General features: G+C 37.0%; 1 protein-coding gene across 1 annotated transcript in view; it reads left to right on the top strand.

Annotated features, from left to right (window-relative positions):
- The window catches only part of CFH (complement factor H), an 84,294-nt gene that overhangs the window by 7,113 nt on the left and 57,253 nt on the right, over window positions 1-19,928 (top strand). The window contains exons 2-10 of the mRNA XM_081039178.1: window positions 2,289-2,474; window positions 2,781-2,886; window positions 6,058-6,134; window positions 7,850-8,041; window positions 10,261-10,431; window positions 15,096-15,269; window positions 16,479-16,673; window positions 17,683-17,868; window positions 19,684-19,866. Of these exons, the coding sequence (XP_080895304.1) occupies window positions 2,289-2,474; window positions 2,781-2,886; window positions 6,058-6,134; window positions 7,850-8,041; window positions 10,261-10,431; window positions 15,096-15,269; window positions 16,479-16,673; window positions 17,683-17,868; window positions 19,684-19,866 (1,470 nt within the window). The remainder of the gene's footprint in view (window positions 1-2,288; window positions 2,475-2,780; window positions 2,887-6,057; window positions 6,135-7,849; window positions 8,042-10,260; window positions 10,432-15,095; window positions 15,270-16,478; window positions 16,674-17,682; window positions 17,869-19,683; window positions 19,867-19,928) is intronic.

Raw genomic sequence — 19,928 nt, 5'->3', positions numbered from 1 at the left:
AAAAATTTACAAAAAGTTCAGAGGAAAATTAGTGCATATGAAAGCCCATACAAGTATTATTTGTTACATAAAATGTAGTTTCACATGGAGCTTTCTGTCTAATGAAATGTTGTAAAACGTTTTAATAATGGGTATGTCCATGATGGGATCTGGCTCAGTAATTATTTCCCCACCCCCCATCGCCTTTTAAAAAGAAATTCCAGGATAGAATATTAAACCATTATTATAAAACCAAATAAGAAAAGGAGTTTAGCATTGAAAATAATAGCAATAAATATGTATAGTTGTAAGTATGTGTCTTTGAATTTGCCGTTTTGAAAAATAACCGCGCTGGGGGTTTACTAATATAATCATTCTAACATCAAGGGTAGTTATATCTAAATTGAGCAGTAGGAAGTATTAAATATATTAGCAATTATAATCAGTAGTCATGAGCTTCATTGTTAATTGCTTGCATTATCTTTATGTGTTATTTAGTTGATTATGTCTTTTACAAAATCAGAATCATGCAGTATATGCAAATTCTATTACTTCAATATATTTGTTGTGAAATATAACATGAGTGAATAAACTATGAATGGACTTTCAAACAATTATAATCGGCATGTCAAGAAGTAGGACGTTTCAAGCATCCCAGAAAATGCCTGTGGGTGTCTTCTAGATAAATACCGGTACTTTCCTTCTGGAGGAAAACATTTTCTCAATATTTATGGTAATTTACAGGTTTTTTCTCTTCTTTAATAGTTTCACAGCCTGTGTACTCATTCTTAATATATGTCTCTTCTTGAATTTTATATAGATGAAATAATCCTGTAATAGTTGATGTACCTTTGTATCTTTATCCTTCGTTTCATTTTTTTCATGTCATATTGCAACATTGGTGTATTATTCCATTTCATGAATATACAAATTTGTATCCATTCAACTGTTGATGGACATTGGAGTTGTTTCCATTTTGACTATTAAAAAAATCATAAATGTTACCAAATATGGAATCTGGTTCACATGTGCACAACTTACTCTAAGATATCTTCCTAGGAATATAGTCTCTGAGTAATAAACAATGCATATCTTCAACTGCACCATGGATTGCTAAATGCTTCTCTGTAATGGTGACTCCAGTTTTCCTCTCTACCAGCAGTTTCTAGTGCTCCACATTCTTCCCAAATGGTGGGATTTTTATAGACTTCTTAAATTTTTACCAATGTCATCTTATTCTATTCATGGTTTATGATGGTTTTAATTTTCGTTTTTATTGTGAGCAGTTTTTCATAAGTTTACAAATCACTTAGCTTTTTTCTCTCTGATGAAATGCCTGTTCAAATCTTTTACCCATTTTCTTCTTCTCCACCCCCCATCTCCCATCCCCCCCCCCTTTTTTTTTTTACTAGCCTTGTCAGGTTTTAATAGCTAGGTTATTTCTCCTTGTTTGTTAAAAGCAGCAGGTGACTCCAACTAATTCTACAACTGGAGGCTGGAGGGCTTTATTATATATATATTTTTTTGTACATTTTGGTTCTAGAGCTCTTGAGGTTTAAAATCTCCTTGAGTCAGTTCTGTTGTCATTTTTTTCTAAGAATTCCTCTGTTTCATCAGTATTTTCCAATGTGTTGCCAAATCACTGTTTAAAGTATTCTGTTAAGATCTTTTGATGTTTGCAAGATTTCTAGTGACATCCCTGTTTCATCCCAGATCATGAGTATTTGTGGCTACTCTCTTTTTTCATTTCTTGATCAGTTTTGCCAGACTTTTTCAATATTATTTATCTTATCGAAAAATGATAGCTCTGTTTCATAATGTTCTGTCTTATTTGAAATGCTTCCTTATAATTTTGTATCATCTTACGACGCTTTATTTTCCTAAAGAAAATTTATCTACCTGTAATGCATAGCCTGCATCTCCTTGGTTACTTGTTTAATGGCTAACTTCCCTCCTAGAGCAGATACTTTGTCTCTTTTATTTGTTGTTGTTTTTTTCTTTAGATTAGTGCCCAATAAATATTTCCCAAATTAATGAATCAGTCGTAGCATGCAATGCAGAAGTTAAAATAATAAAGTATAAGTATTCCTCTGGAAAGTTATTGTTACACATTTATGCAGATTCAATTTCTATAAGCTAAAATATATATTATATATATGTATGCGTATGTAGGTACACACATACACATATATAAAGACATCCATTTGGCTGGACCTGGAACCATATAGGTATTTTTAAAAGCAAAAATAACCTAAACATACCGTATATTTAGTTACTTTAAGCACTTATTTTGTTTCTGTTGTTTGTAGATTGTAAAGAACCTCCACCAAGAAAAGAGACAGAAATTCTATCAGGCGTCTGGCAGGAGCAGAGCTATCCAGAGGGCACTCAGGCCACCTATAAATGCCGGCCTGGATATCGAACTTTTGGCAGTATCTTCATGGAGTGCCGGAAAGGGCAGTGGGTGGCCCTCAACCCATCCAAGAAATGTCTCAGTAAGCAAGTCATACGTTGGTGAAATTTATGAAAACGTTTAGTTGTGAAAAGACTGTTGGCTATTGTGGCAGTCCTGCCTGAATTATGTCTCTATTGGCCTCTAAATACGAAATGCAATGGCATCACTGTTCTTAACAAGGGGGTGAATTCAGAAACCTAGCATACAGATGCATTCGATTCTACTCTAATAACTTGGCCATGTATCACTGTTCCGTGCCTTCGATTCTGTCCTTGTCCCCCAAGTGGTACATAAAATATGGTTCCTCGTGTAGCGGGCGACTCCTGTACCCTTTTCTTCCTTTTAGGACGGCCCTGTGGACACCCTGGGGATATGGCCTTCGGTTCATTCGAACTTGAAGAAGGAGATGAGTTTGTGTTTGGTGCCAAGGTGATTTATACATGTGATGAGGGGTAAGTAGTACCAAGAGAGGTTTATAATCGAGGTAATTGATCATTGATGTCGTCAATAGGAACAGTACGAATTTATATTTTTTTAAGGTTACTGTATTTTTCTGTGAGCATTTTTATAGGTATTACACACATAACCCAAAACGTTATTATTAAATTATGGGAATGATTATACCTGTTACCGTGTTATCCCTTTAGCATTGAAAAATTCCAATGAATTGTAATCACTCTGGTAGAATGTAGTGATAGGAGGGTGGGGAAAATGGTGAGCACATAAGTAAAGGGTCACTCCAAGAAATGCTCATGGCATCCTCTTATGTGCAGAGTACTATGGGAGTTCAGTGTGTCAGGGACAGGGGCGTGGTACCAAAATTAGATGACACGGTTCCTATTTTAATAAAACCTTATACAAATTCAGGAGAAGCAAGACTTTTACACTGAAATAATGATAACCCCGTTCTTTAAGGTTCCATGCTCCGTATATTATTCTTCTCACATGGACCAAAACATGCTACTAGGTTTATTATCATTAACTCTGTGTTCTCTTGCTGGCTTTCATGGCTAATCTTAACACTGTGTTACCTCCTGTGTTTTCTTCCCTGATATTTCCAGCCAGGTCAAAAACTTAATTTGGCACAAAGTCTCATGCATGGGAAAATCAATTTTATTACAATTGTACACTACATCAATCTAAATAGGATCAAAAGATTACAAAAGGCATCTTCTCATTTTCTCCTCATTGATTTCCTGATTTGAGGCAGTCGACTGTTTTAAGACTTAGGCTTTGGAAGAATCGTACATTCCAAAACTCCACCACTCAATCAGCGCATGAATTAAAATATCTCTCCACTCCCATTTCCTCACTTAGCAAAGCAGAAACATATCAGATACCTCATAAGACTGATGGGAGAAATAAAAAAGACACACACTTGAAACCCTTAGAAGAATTTCTGGTATGTTGTAGACCCCAAATAAGTATCCATTCTCATGCCTCAGTCTCTCCTTGGTCACTGCCTGGGGGAGAATTTTCAGAAATACTTTCCATTTTTTAGCCCAACCTTCAATCATTACTTGTCACCTTATTACTCATGACCAAAAAGATTAAGACCCTCTGGGCCTGAACTTTATAATTTCCTCCTCTGAACTATGGCTTTCAACCCAGGCCAGGTAGCCGTTTTGAGGTTCCACCTTTGACCTGGCAAAAGGGATGAATACTCACAGCCTTTCCCCACTTGGTTTCCTAAATCTCAGAAATAAGTCCTATGTACAAGTTGGTAACAAAATCAGTGACACGCTTGCCTCTGCTCAGGCCCTCTTCGCCTGTTTCATTGTCTGGAGTATGGAGGACTCTCGGTTGCAGACCCTCCATCAAAGTACATGTCCCCACCACCGAGTCTGGGACTCTTGACAGGACTAGGTATTTGAAATAAAAGTCCTTAGGTCATGCAAGTGCAGCAAACAGAAGTAGTCTGTGCTATTTCTGAACTCTATGGACGGAATGTTCTGCCTATCTGAGGGGATGCCCATCTCTGGACCCCGTTGTAAACTCTAATGGTAGAATGTATTTCCTACACCCATGGTTTCTGCCAGTAAGCATGCCCGCCTGGATCCCTCGTCCCCAATCCCCACCACCTTTTCTTTGCTGAATACCTACATAGCCGAATACTGCCCACTTATTAGGATACTCAGTGTAGATACCTCGTTTCATTACTTGACAGGCAGGAAGTTATAAAGAGGCACTCTGCAAAAAGTTCTGGGTTTTTTGTTTTCACTTTTGTTTTGTTTTTTGGTTTGTTTGTTTGTTTGTCAAGCTGGGTTGCAGAAACAGAACCATTGCCTTTTCCCATCCACCCACCTGTGCACGTTCTTTCTTTCTTCTCCCTCCCTCTGTGTAGATAGGCCCAGGAGTATTTGTGTAGAATTTTGCAGAATTCCTGAAAGAGCTTTGGAGGAATGATGGGTCTCTCGTGTAGACGGAAAATGTTATCCAGGAAATCTGCTTTCTCTGTTGGGAGGGAGAACCTCCCATAAACCAAGTATTTTATTATTTTCTATGACAGAGGCATGGAGTAGATATTTGACTTCCAATTTTGTGGCTGCCGTTTAATTGATTGAAATGTTTTGTTTTGTTTTCCCTTAGAGAATTGGGAATGAACCAATACCAATCAAAAGAGACAAAATATGTTTTGAGGGAGAAAATTTGCTTGTTTTACTTGTATAATGGGCAGGACTATCCTCTTTGCAGATGAAGGAAACATTTGTCTATGTTAAATTATTTAGAAGTTCATGAAAGGCTCTTTTCAAATTATCTCTTTTGTGGTCACCAAACTGCCTTCCCATTATTTACATTTTGAGAGGAAACTTTTTGCTTCCAGCCATCCACTGCAATGTTGAGAAGGGTGCTTTGCCTTAATCTAAAGCCTCTGGGACCTTTTCCACCTGCCTCAAGGAACTTTCCTCCAAGTACAGAATTTTAGATTCTAAGGGCAGGCCTGATGAGTTACTGTAATTAGATTAATTCGACACCGAATGGGTTATATATGCAGACTTGACTCGATTACCAGATCTGGGAGAACTCTCTAGCATGGAGATGGACAGATGGAGACAAGTGCTGAAAATAAACCACACACTAAGAAATTTTTCCTAGCACTATCCTTGAATAAGTAAAAAGTTCAAAGTGACCAGGGAATAGCACAATCATGGAGGGTCAGAGGACAGAATAAGACTGAAGGATGGGTTACGCATGGTTAGCTATCGTGTGTGGCTTTTGTTTTTGGTGACAGTTGATGATGGGGCTTATTACACGGTAAAGTGTAACTAATTAACTGACTCAACAATAAAATAAAAGTGTATTGTGCATGGAACAATGAGAACCAAGGGTTATGGTTATTCCAAGTTCACGTACCTGAGGGCTTGAGGACCTTTCTTAAGAAAGAAGAGTTTAAGAAATATAAAAGGAGATTTAAGAGAGAAAAAGAAGAAGAGAGGAAGTAAGGAAGGGAGGGAGGGAGGGTAGAAAAAAAGAAGGGAGGGAAAAATGTAGGCAGGGAAGGAAAAAAGTGCATATGCTATTAATTTTCCCTGAAACGGAGTTTAGACATTCAGAATGGCATCAAATTTAAAACTGCATGTAAATACATATTAGCTCACCACTCTGTTATTTTGGGTTTTCAGGTATCAGCTGGTAGGTGAGATTAATTTCCGAAAATGTGAAGCAGATGGGTGGACCAATGACGTTCCTATTTGTGAAGGTAGGTGTAAAATTGCTTTACAAACATAGAGGGTGCCAAAACAATGTAGACACATTTTAAGAAAGAAAAAAACTGTATTAAAATTATGTTGATAGTAACCAGTTTGAGCACCTCTTATAATTGCAGAAGTTAAACGTGAGTGGTATTCATCTTTTGTTATCAGTATATATTGAGTATTATAATTTTAATACAGTTTTCTTCCTTTCTTAAAATGTGTATACATTATTTTGGCACCCTCTGTATATTAAAATGTTTAACATATCTAAGTTTTTTTGAAATTTTTTACATTAAAATATCCTTACAGTTTATATTTGCATATTTCTTACTCAAATTATTTTTTGTGACTTCTGATATAATCAGAATGTATTTCTAATCTTTTTATTACCACATTATTTTGTGTTTCAATAACCAAGTATGAATATAACGTCATCTGATCTAATATTCGAAGTTTAGGGATTAAGAAATCAATCCCATATTTTTCATTCCTTTTGGATTCTAACCGCTGGAAACAACACAAAAATCACTATTTAAATAAAGACCAGAATTTCAGTTTTCGTAATGAAGAGGCACATAGCCACCAACCACCCACAGGTGGGATCTGGTAACAGCTGAAGTGGAGAACTTGACTGAGACCTCTCTCCCCTCTCTCCTGACAAGGGAGTTTTTCCTGTGCTCTTATGCCACTGAAAAGAGGCAGGAAGGAAGAGGCTCTGTCCCTGTTGACTGACCCAAAAAGCAGACAGTGAGAATGTGAAAAAGTAGATCCTCTTTCCACATTTGGGGCTGGTAATCCCAGTCTCTAGTCATCACGGAAGTAAAAGAGAACACTCAGAGTAGGGTTTCCTAGTTCCATGGTGAGGAGTGGGAGAGAGAGAGAGAGAGAGAGAGGCAGAAAGAGAGGCATGGAGGGAAGTAGGGACAGAGAAAGAAAAGGAAGGAGGAATGTGATCACTCAAAAACCCTGTTGCCTGGAGAAGAGAATGGAAGACCATTCATCTCTGAAAATGAGAGGAAAGAGGAAAATGTTCTAGGGACATGTACTTTGGAATCACCTGGGGCGTTTGTTAAAAGGGGAAGTTTTGGTTTGTGAAACACCTACTGAATGGGCATCTCAGGGGTGAAAGGGCAGGGAAATAGTCATAGACTTTCTATTTTAACAAGAGTCCTGGGTCATTCTGCTGTTAAATGAGGTTTGAGTACCAAAACCTAAGGGATATGGAAAAACGTTATGTAAAATCAAAAGAAGCACTCACATTATTTTGAATGCTGATGTGGAAGAGGAAGGAAAATGTAAAACTATTCTCTACTGAAGTAAATAGAAAGTTTGCTTTTACACCGTCAGGAATACAGTGTTACATGATTGTGGGACTTACATGGAAATTTTATATTTAATTCCCCCATGCTTCATATTTCTCAATTATTTAAGAGACGCTTGTCTGTCCCTACAAAAATATAAACTGTCATGCAAAGTAGTAATTTTTTTTGTCCACTTGCGTAGAAAAGTATCAGAGGTAAACTCACTACTGTTTTTGTTACTTAGCAGAATTTATCTCTGGCAAACAGGTATATTGAATGTTCCTTAGAAAAAGAAAAGTTTAAGTAATTTCCTCCAGTCTTAGTTTGCTGATGATTTTATGCCTATATTGTGTATATCTATATTTTCCATGGTAAAGTTTTCAAATTCCATTAGAAAAAGTTACATGTGTTTCTTGCAGTTGCTAAGTGCTTACCGGTGACAGAACCAAAGAATGGGAGAATTATCAGTAGTGCCCTGGAGCTGAACCAGGAGTACACTTTTGGACAAGTTATACAGTTTGAGTGTAATGCTGGTTTCATGCTTGATCGGCCTAAAGAAATACATTGCTCGGCAAACGGTGTTTGGAGTGGCGAAACACCGAATTGTGTGGGTAAGATCCACCGACTGTTCATTTGACTTGTTGAATGGTTTTAGAATTTCTCATGGAAACATGCATTTGGAAGCCCTGAACCTCCTAAAGAATCTGAATAATACTGATAATGACTAATTTTTACTGCACACTTATTATTTCCCAGTAATTTATCTAAGTTCTTTACATGTATCATCTCATTTCATGTCCAAGGTGACTTCCATGATATATGGACCATTTTCACCTCTGTTTTATAATTGAGGAAACTGGTGCAAAGAAGTGAAAACATGTGTCCAAGCTTAACGAGGCACAGAGTTCACATTCCAGCCTAGGTTACCTGACACCAGAGACCCTGCTCTTCACCGTAATTAAACTGTAGTAGGCTTTTATGGCTAAAATAGAACAGGAAGCCTTTCTGCTGCAAGTTTTGATACCGGCCTACAGAACAGGCTTTTTAAACATTTGTATTGCCAAAGATTTATTATTTATTTCCACTGCATCATGATGACATTCTGTTTTTGAATAGCAGCTCTAGGCACTGGCCAGTTTTAGACTTGCATTGTGAGTTTATTATAAATATTGCTGAACTGAATTGAATCCTATTAAATAAGTATTTGCCTTTAAAAAAGATTTGTATAGTGAACTGTAAGTCAAGAATTTTCACTAGTGAAAATAGTGAAAATACTCAATAATATTGTAATAACTATGTATGTCAGGTGGGTACTAGACTTATTCTGGTGATCACTTCATAAGTCATATAAATGTCTAATCACTATGTTATACATATGAGACTAATATAATATGTCAACTGTAACTGAAAAAAAAGTTTTTTAAAGAAGTCTTTAGTTATAATACTGCTGGCCTGTGCGTCGTGACCAATCTGATAATTTTGGCTTTCATAGTGAAACATTATGGACAAGTTATCAAAAGTGCCGTACTTTGTTTTACCAATATGTGTTTGGCAGAAATTGTTGCTGTATTTATTTTTTAACATTACCTAAAATCTCCAAATTGTTTACACTTTCTTAGTCTAGTGTATCCTCCAACAAGACACAGAGAAAAAGCATTCCTCTTCTTAAAAAATCTTTTTTCTAACAAAACTAGTTCTTCAAGCCAGTAATGGTAAACAATTTATATTCAGTGTACCAAATACGGTATACTCTTAAAGTTTATGGAAGGGGTTTACTTCTTACAACGAAATTTCTGTGGCTAGTGAAAGCTTCCTAATGCACGATGACTACAATGCATAAGGTAAGTCTTTAAGGGAGAACGAGAATTTTGTAGATGGAGGGAAAGAGAGGGAAACCATACCAATCAAAAGAAACTCATGCAGAGAAAGCTGAGCAAATACTGTGACACTCTCGTTCCTGTTGTCCTCGGGGATCCCCGGTGTAGGAAGCAAATAGGGAATGTCAGTGATGGATTGAAGATAGGCTGGTACAAGGTTCCGAGGGGCTGAAGAATTTGTCTTTTATTCAGACTGAATTGGAAAATCAGTGAAGGATTTTCGGTGGAGCAATGTAGTGACAAGAAAAAAAAGGTCATTAAGTTTCAAAGAGGAAAACAGATTAGGAAAGTGGGAGAATAGGACCTTGGAAATTAGTTCTTGTTGCTGTAATTCCAGGGAATATGTTTGAGAGGTATGGTGTCAAAGATGACACCTGAAACCTATGTAACTTTACTAACAATTGTCAGTCGAATAAACTTTAATAATAAAAAAAAAAAGACGGCCAATTTTTTCTTGATGGAAAACTTGGATGGATGGTGAAACCACAAACGCAGAAGGTCAGTTACTTTTCAGAGTTATAATGACAAAGAGATAAATTAATTTATTGGACAAAGTATTCTGTTAATAATTACTCTATTATCAATAACTAGAAAATATGCATTTCTTGGAGGTTGCTCAGTGAAAATACTTATCATAATAAGCTTATGTCTATATTCAATTTTATATACACAGTTGATGAATATTACTGACCACTGTTTATTTCAAGAGGACTAATTTATCAAACCAAATAATATCTGCAACATAATTTTAATCAGCATTTTAACTTTCTTCAGAACTGAATTCTAAGAACAACAGATAAATTCTTCACCAAGCATTCAAGTCAAAACAGAACTTTGGTTTGGTTGCCTGCTTTACCTAATGGAAACAAAATTTGCACCTTTATGTAACTATGTATTGGACACAATCCTTTAATAGATAACAAACATTTTGGAATTTAATTCTTTATATTTAGCAATTTCCTGCAAACTACCAGAAATTTCACACGGAGTGCCTATGAATCCTAAGAATTCTTACGGAGAAAATGACCGACTTCAATATAAATGTCACAAAGGTTTTGGTTACACTGAAAGAGCAGACACTGTATGCACTAAATTTGGGTGGTCGCCAACTCCTTCATGTAAAGGTAATGTTATGTTTCTTGTCTGTATCTTTTTGCTGTATATTTCATTCATTGTTTTCATTCTTATCCTCCTTATAGTTAAGCAGTTTATTTTTCTCAGAGTGGAATATTATTTTTCATAGGAATCAATGATTATGAATATAGTATGTATTTTAAATTTTTATGTGTGCGAGACCCACTTTGAGATCAATTGGTAGTATTCTCTTACTCTGAAGAGAGACACAGATGGGACCAGGAAAGTTCAGTAGCGTATGAATTAGTTGGTCTATGGTATGGTCAGAAGAAAGTAGAGAGCACAGCCAGCCAGGCCTGTAACCAGCTTTCTGATTCCCATGTATGTACGCTTCTCAAACAACTAGATTGCCCAGCATTTAGCTATAGAAAGTAAATTATATTAATCCCCGATGAGAAACCCTCCAGTGATAATGGAATTAAGTGGCAGAAATTTGAGATTTTATTAACCACGGGCCTCATATGAATCAACAGTGACTAAGGCACTGAAAAAACAAAAACAATAAAAACTCTTTTCTTAGGCTTCATAAAGGCTATTATATAGACCCAAAGAGTTCAACTGTTTCTTTGCCCACTAAAAACTATATCTGGAATAGTATGTTCTACTGAGCCTATTTGGTTTTAAAAGAGTTGGTTTTAAACTATCAGGTCCTACAAGAGCGAATGTTGGTATTTGAGGAGTTTAAGAAATGATATAAGAATAGCGAGAAGATGGTAATAAACCGTGTTGAGATTTTGCAAACATTTAAGAAAAGGAGTGAATTAGTTTTTGATAAGGCCGACTGCAGTGAGTGAAAAAAGTGACAATATTATCATACATAAAATCAGATCAATTGACCGCCTTGAAGAGGGTGACTTACAGATTTTTTCTATACTGCAGGGGGAAGCAGAGCCCTCTGAACTTTAAATCATATCATTCATAACGACATGTATGAACCTTGTTTTAGCGATCCTCTTTACAAAAACTAGAGTGAGTTTTTGAGTTGATTTTATTCCTTAAAAAAAATAATAAAGTTTCATTGAGCCCAGCAGCATCACCTAGGAAATACAACCTTCTACACAATCAAATGATCTTTCAGCCATTAGTAAGAAAATATTTTAGAAAGAGGTAAATGAGCACAAGACAGTGATAACCCCCATAGATCTGTGTCAGGCTGATGGTGTGTGGGGTTCAGCTGTTTGTCTTCATGGCTTCTGTAGTTCCTACACTGAGAAAGTAGGGGCCACACGTCCTCTGTTGTTCCCCTCTGCCATATGTTTTACCTTCAGAGCCCTCTCAATTGATTAGTTAATTTATTCATCCAAATGTAACTTACAAACCATTTCTGTTCTATCAGGCTCTTTGCCTGTATTGAGGATAAACATTATAATGAACCATCCATTATTGCAAGTTTCAATGAATTCGAAGTAAGACTTCCGGAATTCAATTTTGCTTAGAATGAGAACTCAGGGTAGTGTGACTACTTCATAGAAGTTTTCTGGTTTGATTATTTCCTTTTTTTGTTCACTGAGCTGCCTACTTAAACGCTTGCTTAGCACATATTTGTTTTAACAAAGGAAAATCTTTGTTTTCCCGTCTGTGTTACTACAATTTCTTGTGCTTACTTCTCTTCAAACTAGACTCATTTAAACACACACATACACACCACCAAAGATTCCACATTTACAAATCATTTTATTTACAGAATTTCTTTTTCATTTTCTGTTACATGTCATAACTTAAAAATTCAAGAACTGACTCTGGGTGGTGAACACACAATGGGATTTATAGATGAGGGATTACAGGATTGTACACCTGAAATCTATGTAACTTTACTAACCATTTTCACCCCAATAAACTTTAATTTTTTAAAAAAAGGAAAATATGATAAATACAGCAGAATGAAATGAGAGAAAAATAGATTAGCATATTTAAGGTTCATTTGGGGTTAGTGTCAATTACATCAAACACTGAAGACATATTTTACATAAGAGTTGTGTTTTGGTGGTCACATATGTTTTCTCTTATTTTTTAATGTAATCATTGCTAATATAAGTATATTACCATGTTAGCACTAGAGACATAATCAAAGCTTATTCTGTCAGAATGGAGTGTAAATGTAAGACCAATTAAGGTAAACACACAATGCAATATATAGATGACATATTATAGAACTTGAAACCTATATATATATGTATATATTATTAACCAATGTCACCCAATAAATTTAATAAAACAAAAACAGGAAAATAAAAGAGAAACTACTACAATACCTCTAGGAGTTAAATGTGCACAGTGGAGGTATGGTATGGAGAGGAGGAGATATATAAACATTAATTATAACTTTATAGAATATGGCTTCTGAGTCTATTGGAGTGATGGGGAGGAAGAAATATGTGCTAAATTTCCAGGCATCTGACATGGTGTTCTTGTGCCAGAAATTAAAATGTTAGTCACAGGAGGGCACACATATATTGAAGGAAGGATGATGATTTAGTTTGACATATAATAAGTTGCATATACCTTTGAATTATACATATGGACCTGGCCAGTGTGAAACAGCAGTTGAATATACAGATTTGAATCTCACAGAAGAAGTTGTTAGCATAATGGTGGTAGCTTTTTATCAGGAAGGATGTTTCTGGAGTGGTGATAAGAACCAATAGGAATAAGTAGAGAAGAATCATTCTAGAAACAAAGAATAAAAAGTGCACGAGGCAGAAATAACATTGGCATGTGTGAAGATCAGACAGAAGCTATTGTGTTGGTGGCAGAGAGTAAGTAGGAAAGAGGTAGGAGGTGAGATCTGAGTAGGTGGGGCCCAAAATTGAGTAGAGGAAGAGGAACAGCTGTCACTAACATGAATAAAATAACACAGTATCATTCAGTCCAAGATAAGGAGAGGTAGGAGAACATAAGAAAGTAAGGCATTGGAGTACTTCAAGAAGTCAGTGATGAACTGTGTCAGGTATCACAGAGGGTTTTTATCTATTCAGTTCTACAAATAGCTAAGGAGCCCATAGTCCATCCAAGCCACCGTAATGTGTGGAATTCAAAGAGTTTGGCAATTGGGAAAGCGAAGGACATTGGGGACTTTTGTCACAGCAGTACCCGCACAGTGGAGATGTCAGAGGCCAAAAAGCAGAAAGATCGAAAAATAAATGGGAGGTTGGAAAGTGGACAATAACAATTGTAAAATGCCATTTTAAGGACCTTGGTTGTGAAGCGGAGGACAAATGTAGCACACTAGCTGAGCACTGAGAAAAGGAGTTTAAAATTGGAGAAGCTTCATACCCATTAAAGAGAGAGTGGTTGACAAAATAAAACAGAGGGAAGGAATAAACAATGGTTTACAGGAAAATAAAAGGTTTGAGAAGCTAGCGTGAGTATGAAAAAAAAATACCTTATCATCAAAGACCAAGGGAAAGGCTTAAGTTCAGAACAGATACAACTAATGTTAAAAAAAAAATGTTGGAAAGATCTAGAGAACTCACAGCTGGTAGTCTCAATTGTTTTCTGTGAATGCAAGGGTTAATGATCTATTGATAAAGGAACAGTTGTGTTAGGTGACTTGCGTAAGATGCGACTATTGGTCACTTATTCAGGGAAATACAATAGGAAGTAAATTAGGGGTATATGGATGGATTTCATGCAGTGCTGAATATCCAGCACAGGTTTTTGAATCCAAAATGCAACGTTGCACCAGTGTAAATGCTTATATTACATTTCCACGGTAGTTAAAAGGCGTGGCATTTTATTAGAAAAAGAATATTGCAAATTGATCCATTGTTGAAATATAACAAAGTTGATGAAAAGGACTGAGAGAAGGAGCTTTATAAATTAGGATAGACAAGGTCCAGCAGTATGGATTGCAGGGCGAATCCAGCCTGTCCCCGTTCTGTAAACAAGGTTCCATTGGAACAGCCATGCCCATCTGTTTATGTATTGTTTAAGGCTAGTTTTGCTCTTTAAAGGCAGACTTCAGTACTTGTGGCAAACAACTTCTATCTGGTCCATAACATAGAAAGTTTGTCAAACCCTGGACTAGATTATCCTATTCCAGTAAGAAAAATGTCTTTCCAAATTTCAGTGGCCTAGTAAGCTAATTTTCTATTCATGTTCACTTCTAGTGTGAATTAGAAGGAATTCTGCTCCTCTGTCTTTCGTAAGAATCAGAAGATAGAGACATGGTCTTTCCACGTCATTCTACTGCCCCTGCAGCTGTGGGCAAGAGAACATAAAAATTCACACGATGGCTTTTAAAACTTCCTCCCTGAAAGGGAAACATACTACTGCCACCTTCATTATCCTATGCAGGGAAGACGCTCAGAGTCTTTGTAAACAGTCCTTATGAGAACTTCAGAAGCCCAGGAACTTGAGGGAAGTGGGGAGAACAGTTGAAGTAAGATATTATGACGTCATTGCCACATGTGGAATATCATGATATATATGATGGTTTGGAGGAAGGGGATTCAAGAACGCAGGGGACACATACATCAGATGACAAATGTGGTTGAGAGATATAGTGCTGTAGGGGAAGGACATGAGGCTGTGCTCATTTAATGCCATTTTGTCACATGACAAGGACAAAAATAACATCTGCTTTCTTTATTTTCATGTATTTGATTATTTTCATGGGGAGTAATTATGGCCTTATCCACATATCCTTTTTCAGAAATTGCGTGTGATCCTCCCTATATTCCAAACGGTCACTACAGTCCTCAAAGGACCAAATACAGACTTGAAAATGTAATCACATACCAGTGTAAAAACGGCTTTTATCCAGCGACCCAAGGAAATACAGTGAGGTGCACTGATATAGGCTGGGAGCCCCGTCCAAGATGCACCTGTAAGTTCCTTTTGTATCTTCACCTGCTTCTTCATTCTGTAATTACTTTCTCGGAAACACAAAAAAATGGGGACCTAAAAAGTCCAAATCTTTGCCTTTTGTAAAGCCAGGATTTAAAGATATTCTTTGCTTTTTCAAACTAATCAATTCTAAGCAGGAAAAAAACATCATTGTAAGTGAAAAACTTTCAATTTTTTTGCTATTCAATGTTAAGTAGGTACTTCTATATATCATTATATGTTTCTCTAAATGATATATTGCTACTATCAGAATGAAAACAATGGCAAAGCTAGTATTATCTACCACCTAGTATGTTGGTTAATTATTTCTGTGTACCAAATTTTCCCTAAAACATACTGACTTGAAACAAGAAGCCTCCATCACCTCAGAGTCCCCTGGGTCTGGAGTTTGGGAGTGGCTCAGCTGCCAAGGTCAGACTCAGGCTCTTGAACAGGACGTGGGCCTCAGCGGCCATCCTGGAGGGCAGCTGCCAGGACGGCTCCCTCCCGGGGCTTTTGGCAGCAGCCTCAGGGCCTAAACACACGGGTCTCCATCACCTGTCACAAAATGCCACTCAATTCAATGGGGTATTTTATTTCCAGGGATGTTTCTTTAGCCCCTTTAAAGTGTTTTCTGTCCCAACAATCATATTCCTTTTCTTTATCCATCACAGTTCATTGTAAAGGTGGCCCTTTACAATGGATATTTAATTTGGATATTCCATGATTCAAAAGTGTAATGACACTAGTAATAGGTCAGTGACCTTATTGTTATATCAGGGCCCACGTCCAGATGAATTTTGAAAGTATGATACCCTTGAAGAGGTGGCTATTATCACCTGAATCAGACCTCCACATGCAGAACAATTTGAGGGAAAGGATTATTTAGTCATTTATTTACTTACTTACTTACTTACTTACTTACTTACTTACTTACTTACTTAGATAATATTGACATATAACATTATATTAGTTTCAGGAGCAAAACATAATGATTCAGTATTTGTATATGTTGTGAAATGAACACAAAACAAGTCTTATTACGTCATCCGAATTTTATAACTTTCGTTGTCCTAGAAATCTAATGCAATGAGTGTAATTATGTTAATGAGAAAATATGACTCATCAATGAAATAATTTGTCTTTCAATGGATTTTTATTAAGGCAAAACATTAGTCATGCTATTTTTTTGGTTTGTTTTTATTGCCAGTTCAACCCTGTGCTTTTCCTGAAATAAAACATGGAAGCCTATATAATGAAAATAGATACAAACCGTACTTCCCAGCAGCTGTAGGAAAGTGGTATCACTATTCCTGTAATGACAACTTTGTGACTCACTCAGGATCATACTGGGATCGCATTACTTGCACACGAGAAGGATGGTCACCAGCAGTGCCCTGCCGCAGTACGTACACCTCTTTATAATAGTGCGTGTGTAAATATTTCTAAGAGCAGAAGTGAAAAGCGCACAGGAGAAAACAAGTAAGTCTTGTGTGAGGAAAACAAGGTCAAGTTCTATGAGCAAGTGACCAATATAGGTTCTCCTTTTATGAGGAGTCTTCATTAATAAAACATCAGAGATAAAAATAGAGACTTGACGAGAATACCTATTTCATTTACACATTTTAATTATAAAACTACAAATAAGTGATATGAGTATTGATTTTTCTATTTAAGAAACATTTGGCAGTACCTTAGTTTTTCTTATGCTATATGTTATATTTGGATTGTTTTGCATTCTAATTTAAATATTGTAAAAATAACTTTTCACTTAACATTATGTTAAGTGAAATAAGTCAGACAGAGAAAGACAAATATCTTATGATCTCACTTATATGCGGAATCTAAAGAAAAGAATAAGTGAATGAACTAATCAGAAACAGTTTTGGGGACAAAAAGGAAAAAACCGAGAGTTGTTAGATGGGCGGGGAGGTGGGGATAAGGGGAAAGGTGAAGGGATTTGGAAGCAGCTAGTAACCACAAGATGGCCTCAGGGTTTTTGAAAATTAATTTGGGGAATGTATTCAATAATGTTGTAAAGATTTTGTTGGGTATCCGATGGACATGTGTCCTATTTGGGAGACCACCTCAGGGATACTGTAGATGCCTGATCATGGCACTGTACACCAGAAGCTAAACAATAATGAATGCCAACTATAATTTTATATATATAATGTGATGGCTCAGTGCGAGGACGGAGGGATAGTGGATAGGGGGAGAGGGATTCACAGTGTGAGGGATATAAATGATGAATGTCTAAGTATTACCTTGTCTTGTACACTGAAACTAATAAATTTAAAAAAATAAATAAAAAATAAAAATAAATAAATAAATAAAATAAAAATAAAAATAACCTTTAATTTACCATCTTGAACAAATTTATGAGTTTTTATTCATCATTTTGTAATTCTTAGGAAGATGTCTCTTCAGGTATGTGGTAAATGGATATGCCCCACGTTATGAAGAATATTATAAAGATTATTTCCAGGGTGATACTGTAAGAGTTGACTGCCATCCCGGCTACAGCCTTCCCGATCAGCAGACGTCAATGACATGTACGGAGAATGGCTGGTCCCCTCCTCCCACATGCATGCGTGTCAGTAAGTAAACTCGTCTGAGATCCCAGGATGTCTGTGGTTTTCTAAGACTCACCCATAAAAACTGTGGTAAAATGTTCATGGCAGCTTCTTTTTCCGCCAGTGCACCTGTTTGCTTTTATTCTTCCAAGTGTGTGAGTGGATACGCTGAACTCCGGATGCGTATGTTGAGAAATAAATGAGCCTACTGATAGACCTTAGTCAATATCACAGCACAAGACGACAGAGTGGGTCCGTGTAGGAATAACGTGACATCAGCCTGGGGCTCAGTCACGGTTTCTGTCGTCCCTGGCACAAAGCGCACCGAAGGTGACAGTCTCCATGGATAGAGCTTCCCTGTGAGCCCGGGGATCTAGCAGAGAAGTTTCAGCACAGCATCACAGGAAAAGTGTCCAAGAGCGGAGGCCATGAAGAAGCAAGAGGGACAGGCCGCCACCTGAGTTCCCTCCCCTAGGCGCAGGTCTTGGGGGTTTGGGGACTGCTGGCCTTCATTTCATTCTGGAAGGCTAAGTGGGTAATGGGTCAACTTGACCCCTTCAAGGCTCTTAACTAAACTTTACTACGGCTGGTCTGGGAGCTTTACTCCAGGACGAGTTTATTCAGAATGCGGATGAGTGAGGCCTCTTCTGGTCTCTCTACTAAGGATGGTGTTTAAAGAGGTCGTTCCACTCTGATCACATCGGACTGTTTTCCAGGGTTGTGTGTGCTCTGGAAATCTTTGAATTTGTGGGATTCGTCCTCTGGCAGTTACCCATTCTCATGGGGTTGTGCCCTACACTGTAGTGTGATATGTTCTGCCTAAGACTCTAGTGATTTCTGTGCAGATCCGTTGAGCTCTATGTTACAGTCCATAGTTTCTTCCTCTGGTTCTCTACGTTCAAGTTCTAGTGATGTCCACTTCTGTGAGACCATGGACTTTTGTGTACTTTACTAAGTACAATTAACATACTCTGGTATGCCAAGGGTTTTCTCCTCCACTGTTGTAGTCCGGAAAAAAAAAAAAACCCAAATAAAGGCACTTTGAGGGTAGAGCTCACACATTTGCCTCTATCCTTCCAGAATTGTCATTAGGCCCTGGGTGTTTCCCCAAGTCTCACAAGTTGATTTTCATATATTTAATTCAGTTTCCTCATTGTTTATGGAGGGAACTTACTATTTCTCAACTCTTCTTGCCTGGTATTTATCAGTTTGGTAAATTTCTTCAATGAACCACCTTAACTATGTCCATTCCCTCTAGTGTTTGTTTCTATTTCAGTTCTGCTCATATTTTTATTTTCTGCAATTTGATTTTTTCCGCTTTAATGGGGTATAACTGACCAATAGGAATTGTGTATGTTTAAGGTGCACAGCTTGCTATTTGATATACGTATACGTTGTGAAATAATCACCATGACCACCCTAATTACCATATCCGTCAGCTCACATAGTTTGCTGTTTTCCATGTGATGAAAACAGATAAGCTCTAGCCTCAGAATGTTTAAAGTAAAATGCACGAAAGGACCCATTGCTAGGAGAACTCTGGGCAGCTGGAGGATTCCAGGTCCATTAGATACACAGGTTTCTAGTAATTTCTTGGAAGGGATTCTGAGTATTTTAAATCTTGCTTTGCTCCTAAATAATTTTTAATTAATATCTTGTTGTAATACCTTTGGAAACTGATAGCCAATCTTCTCTGACACAAGACCTTGGATGATTAGTTTTTTCCAGGTTTTCATGTACAAATGACTCCATATTTTCTATATGGTTATGTTGTTTGAGTCCTTGTGAAAATGTTTATTGAATACATGCTTATCTTTTCCTATGCTCCCTGCCTTTTAGAAACATGTTCAAAATCGGACCTGGAAATTCCAAATGGATTTATTTCTGAATCTGATTCTACATATCCTCTACATAAACGAGTACAATATAAGTGCAAACAAGGATATGTGACAACAGATGGTCAAACCACTGGGTCGATTACATGTCAGGAAACTGGATGGTCGGCTCAGCCCACATGCATTAGTAAGTCATTCACGATGTTAGTGTTCATTGTCCTGGTGACCAGTGTACAAAACTCTCCTTTA

This window comes from Rhinolophus hipposideros (assembly GCF_964194185.1).
Source record: "Rhinolophus hipposideros genome assembly, chromosome: 26".
NCBI classification, from domain to species: domain Eukaryota; kingdom Metazoa; phylum Chordata; class Mammalia; order Chiroptera; family Rhinolophidae; genus Rhinolophus; species Rhinolophus hipposideros.
This window is presented reverse-complemented; position numbering and strand designations above follow the sequence as displayed.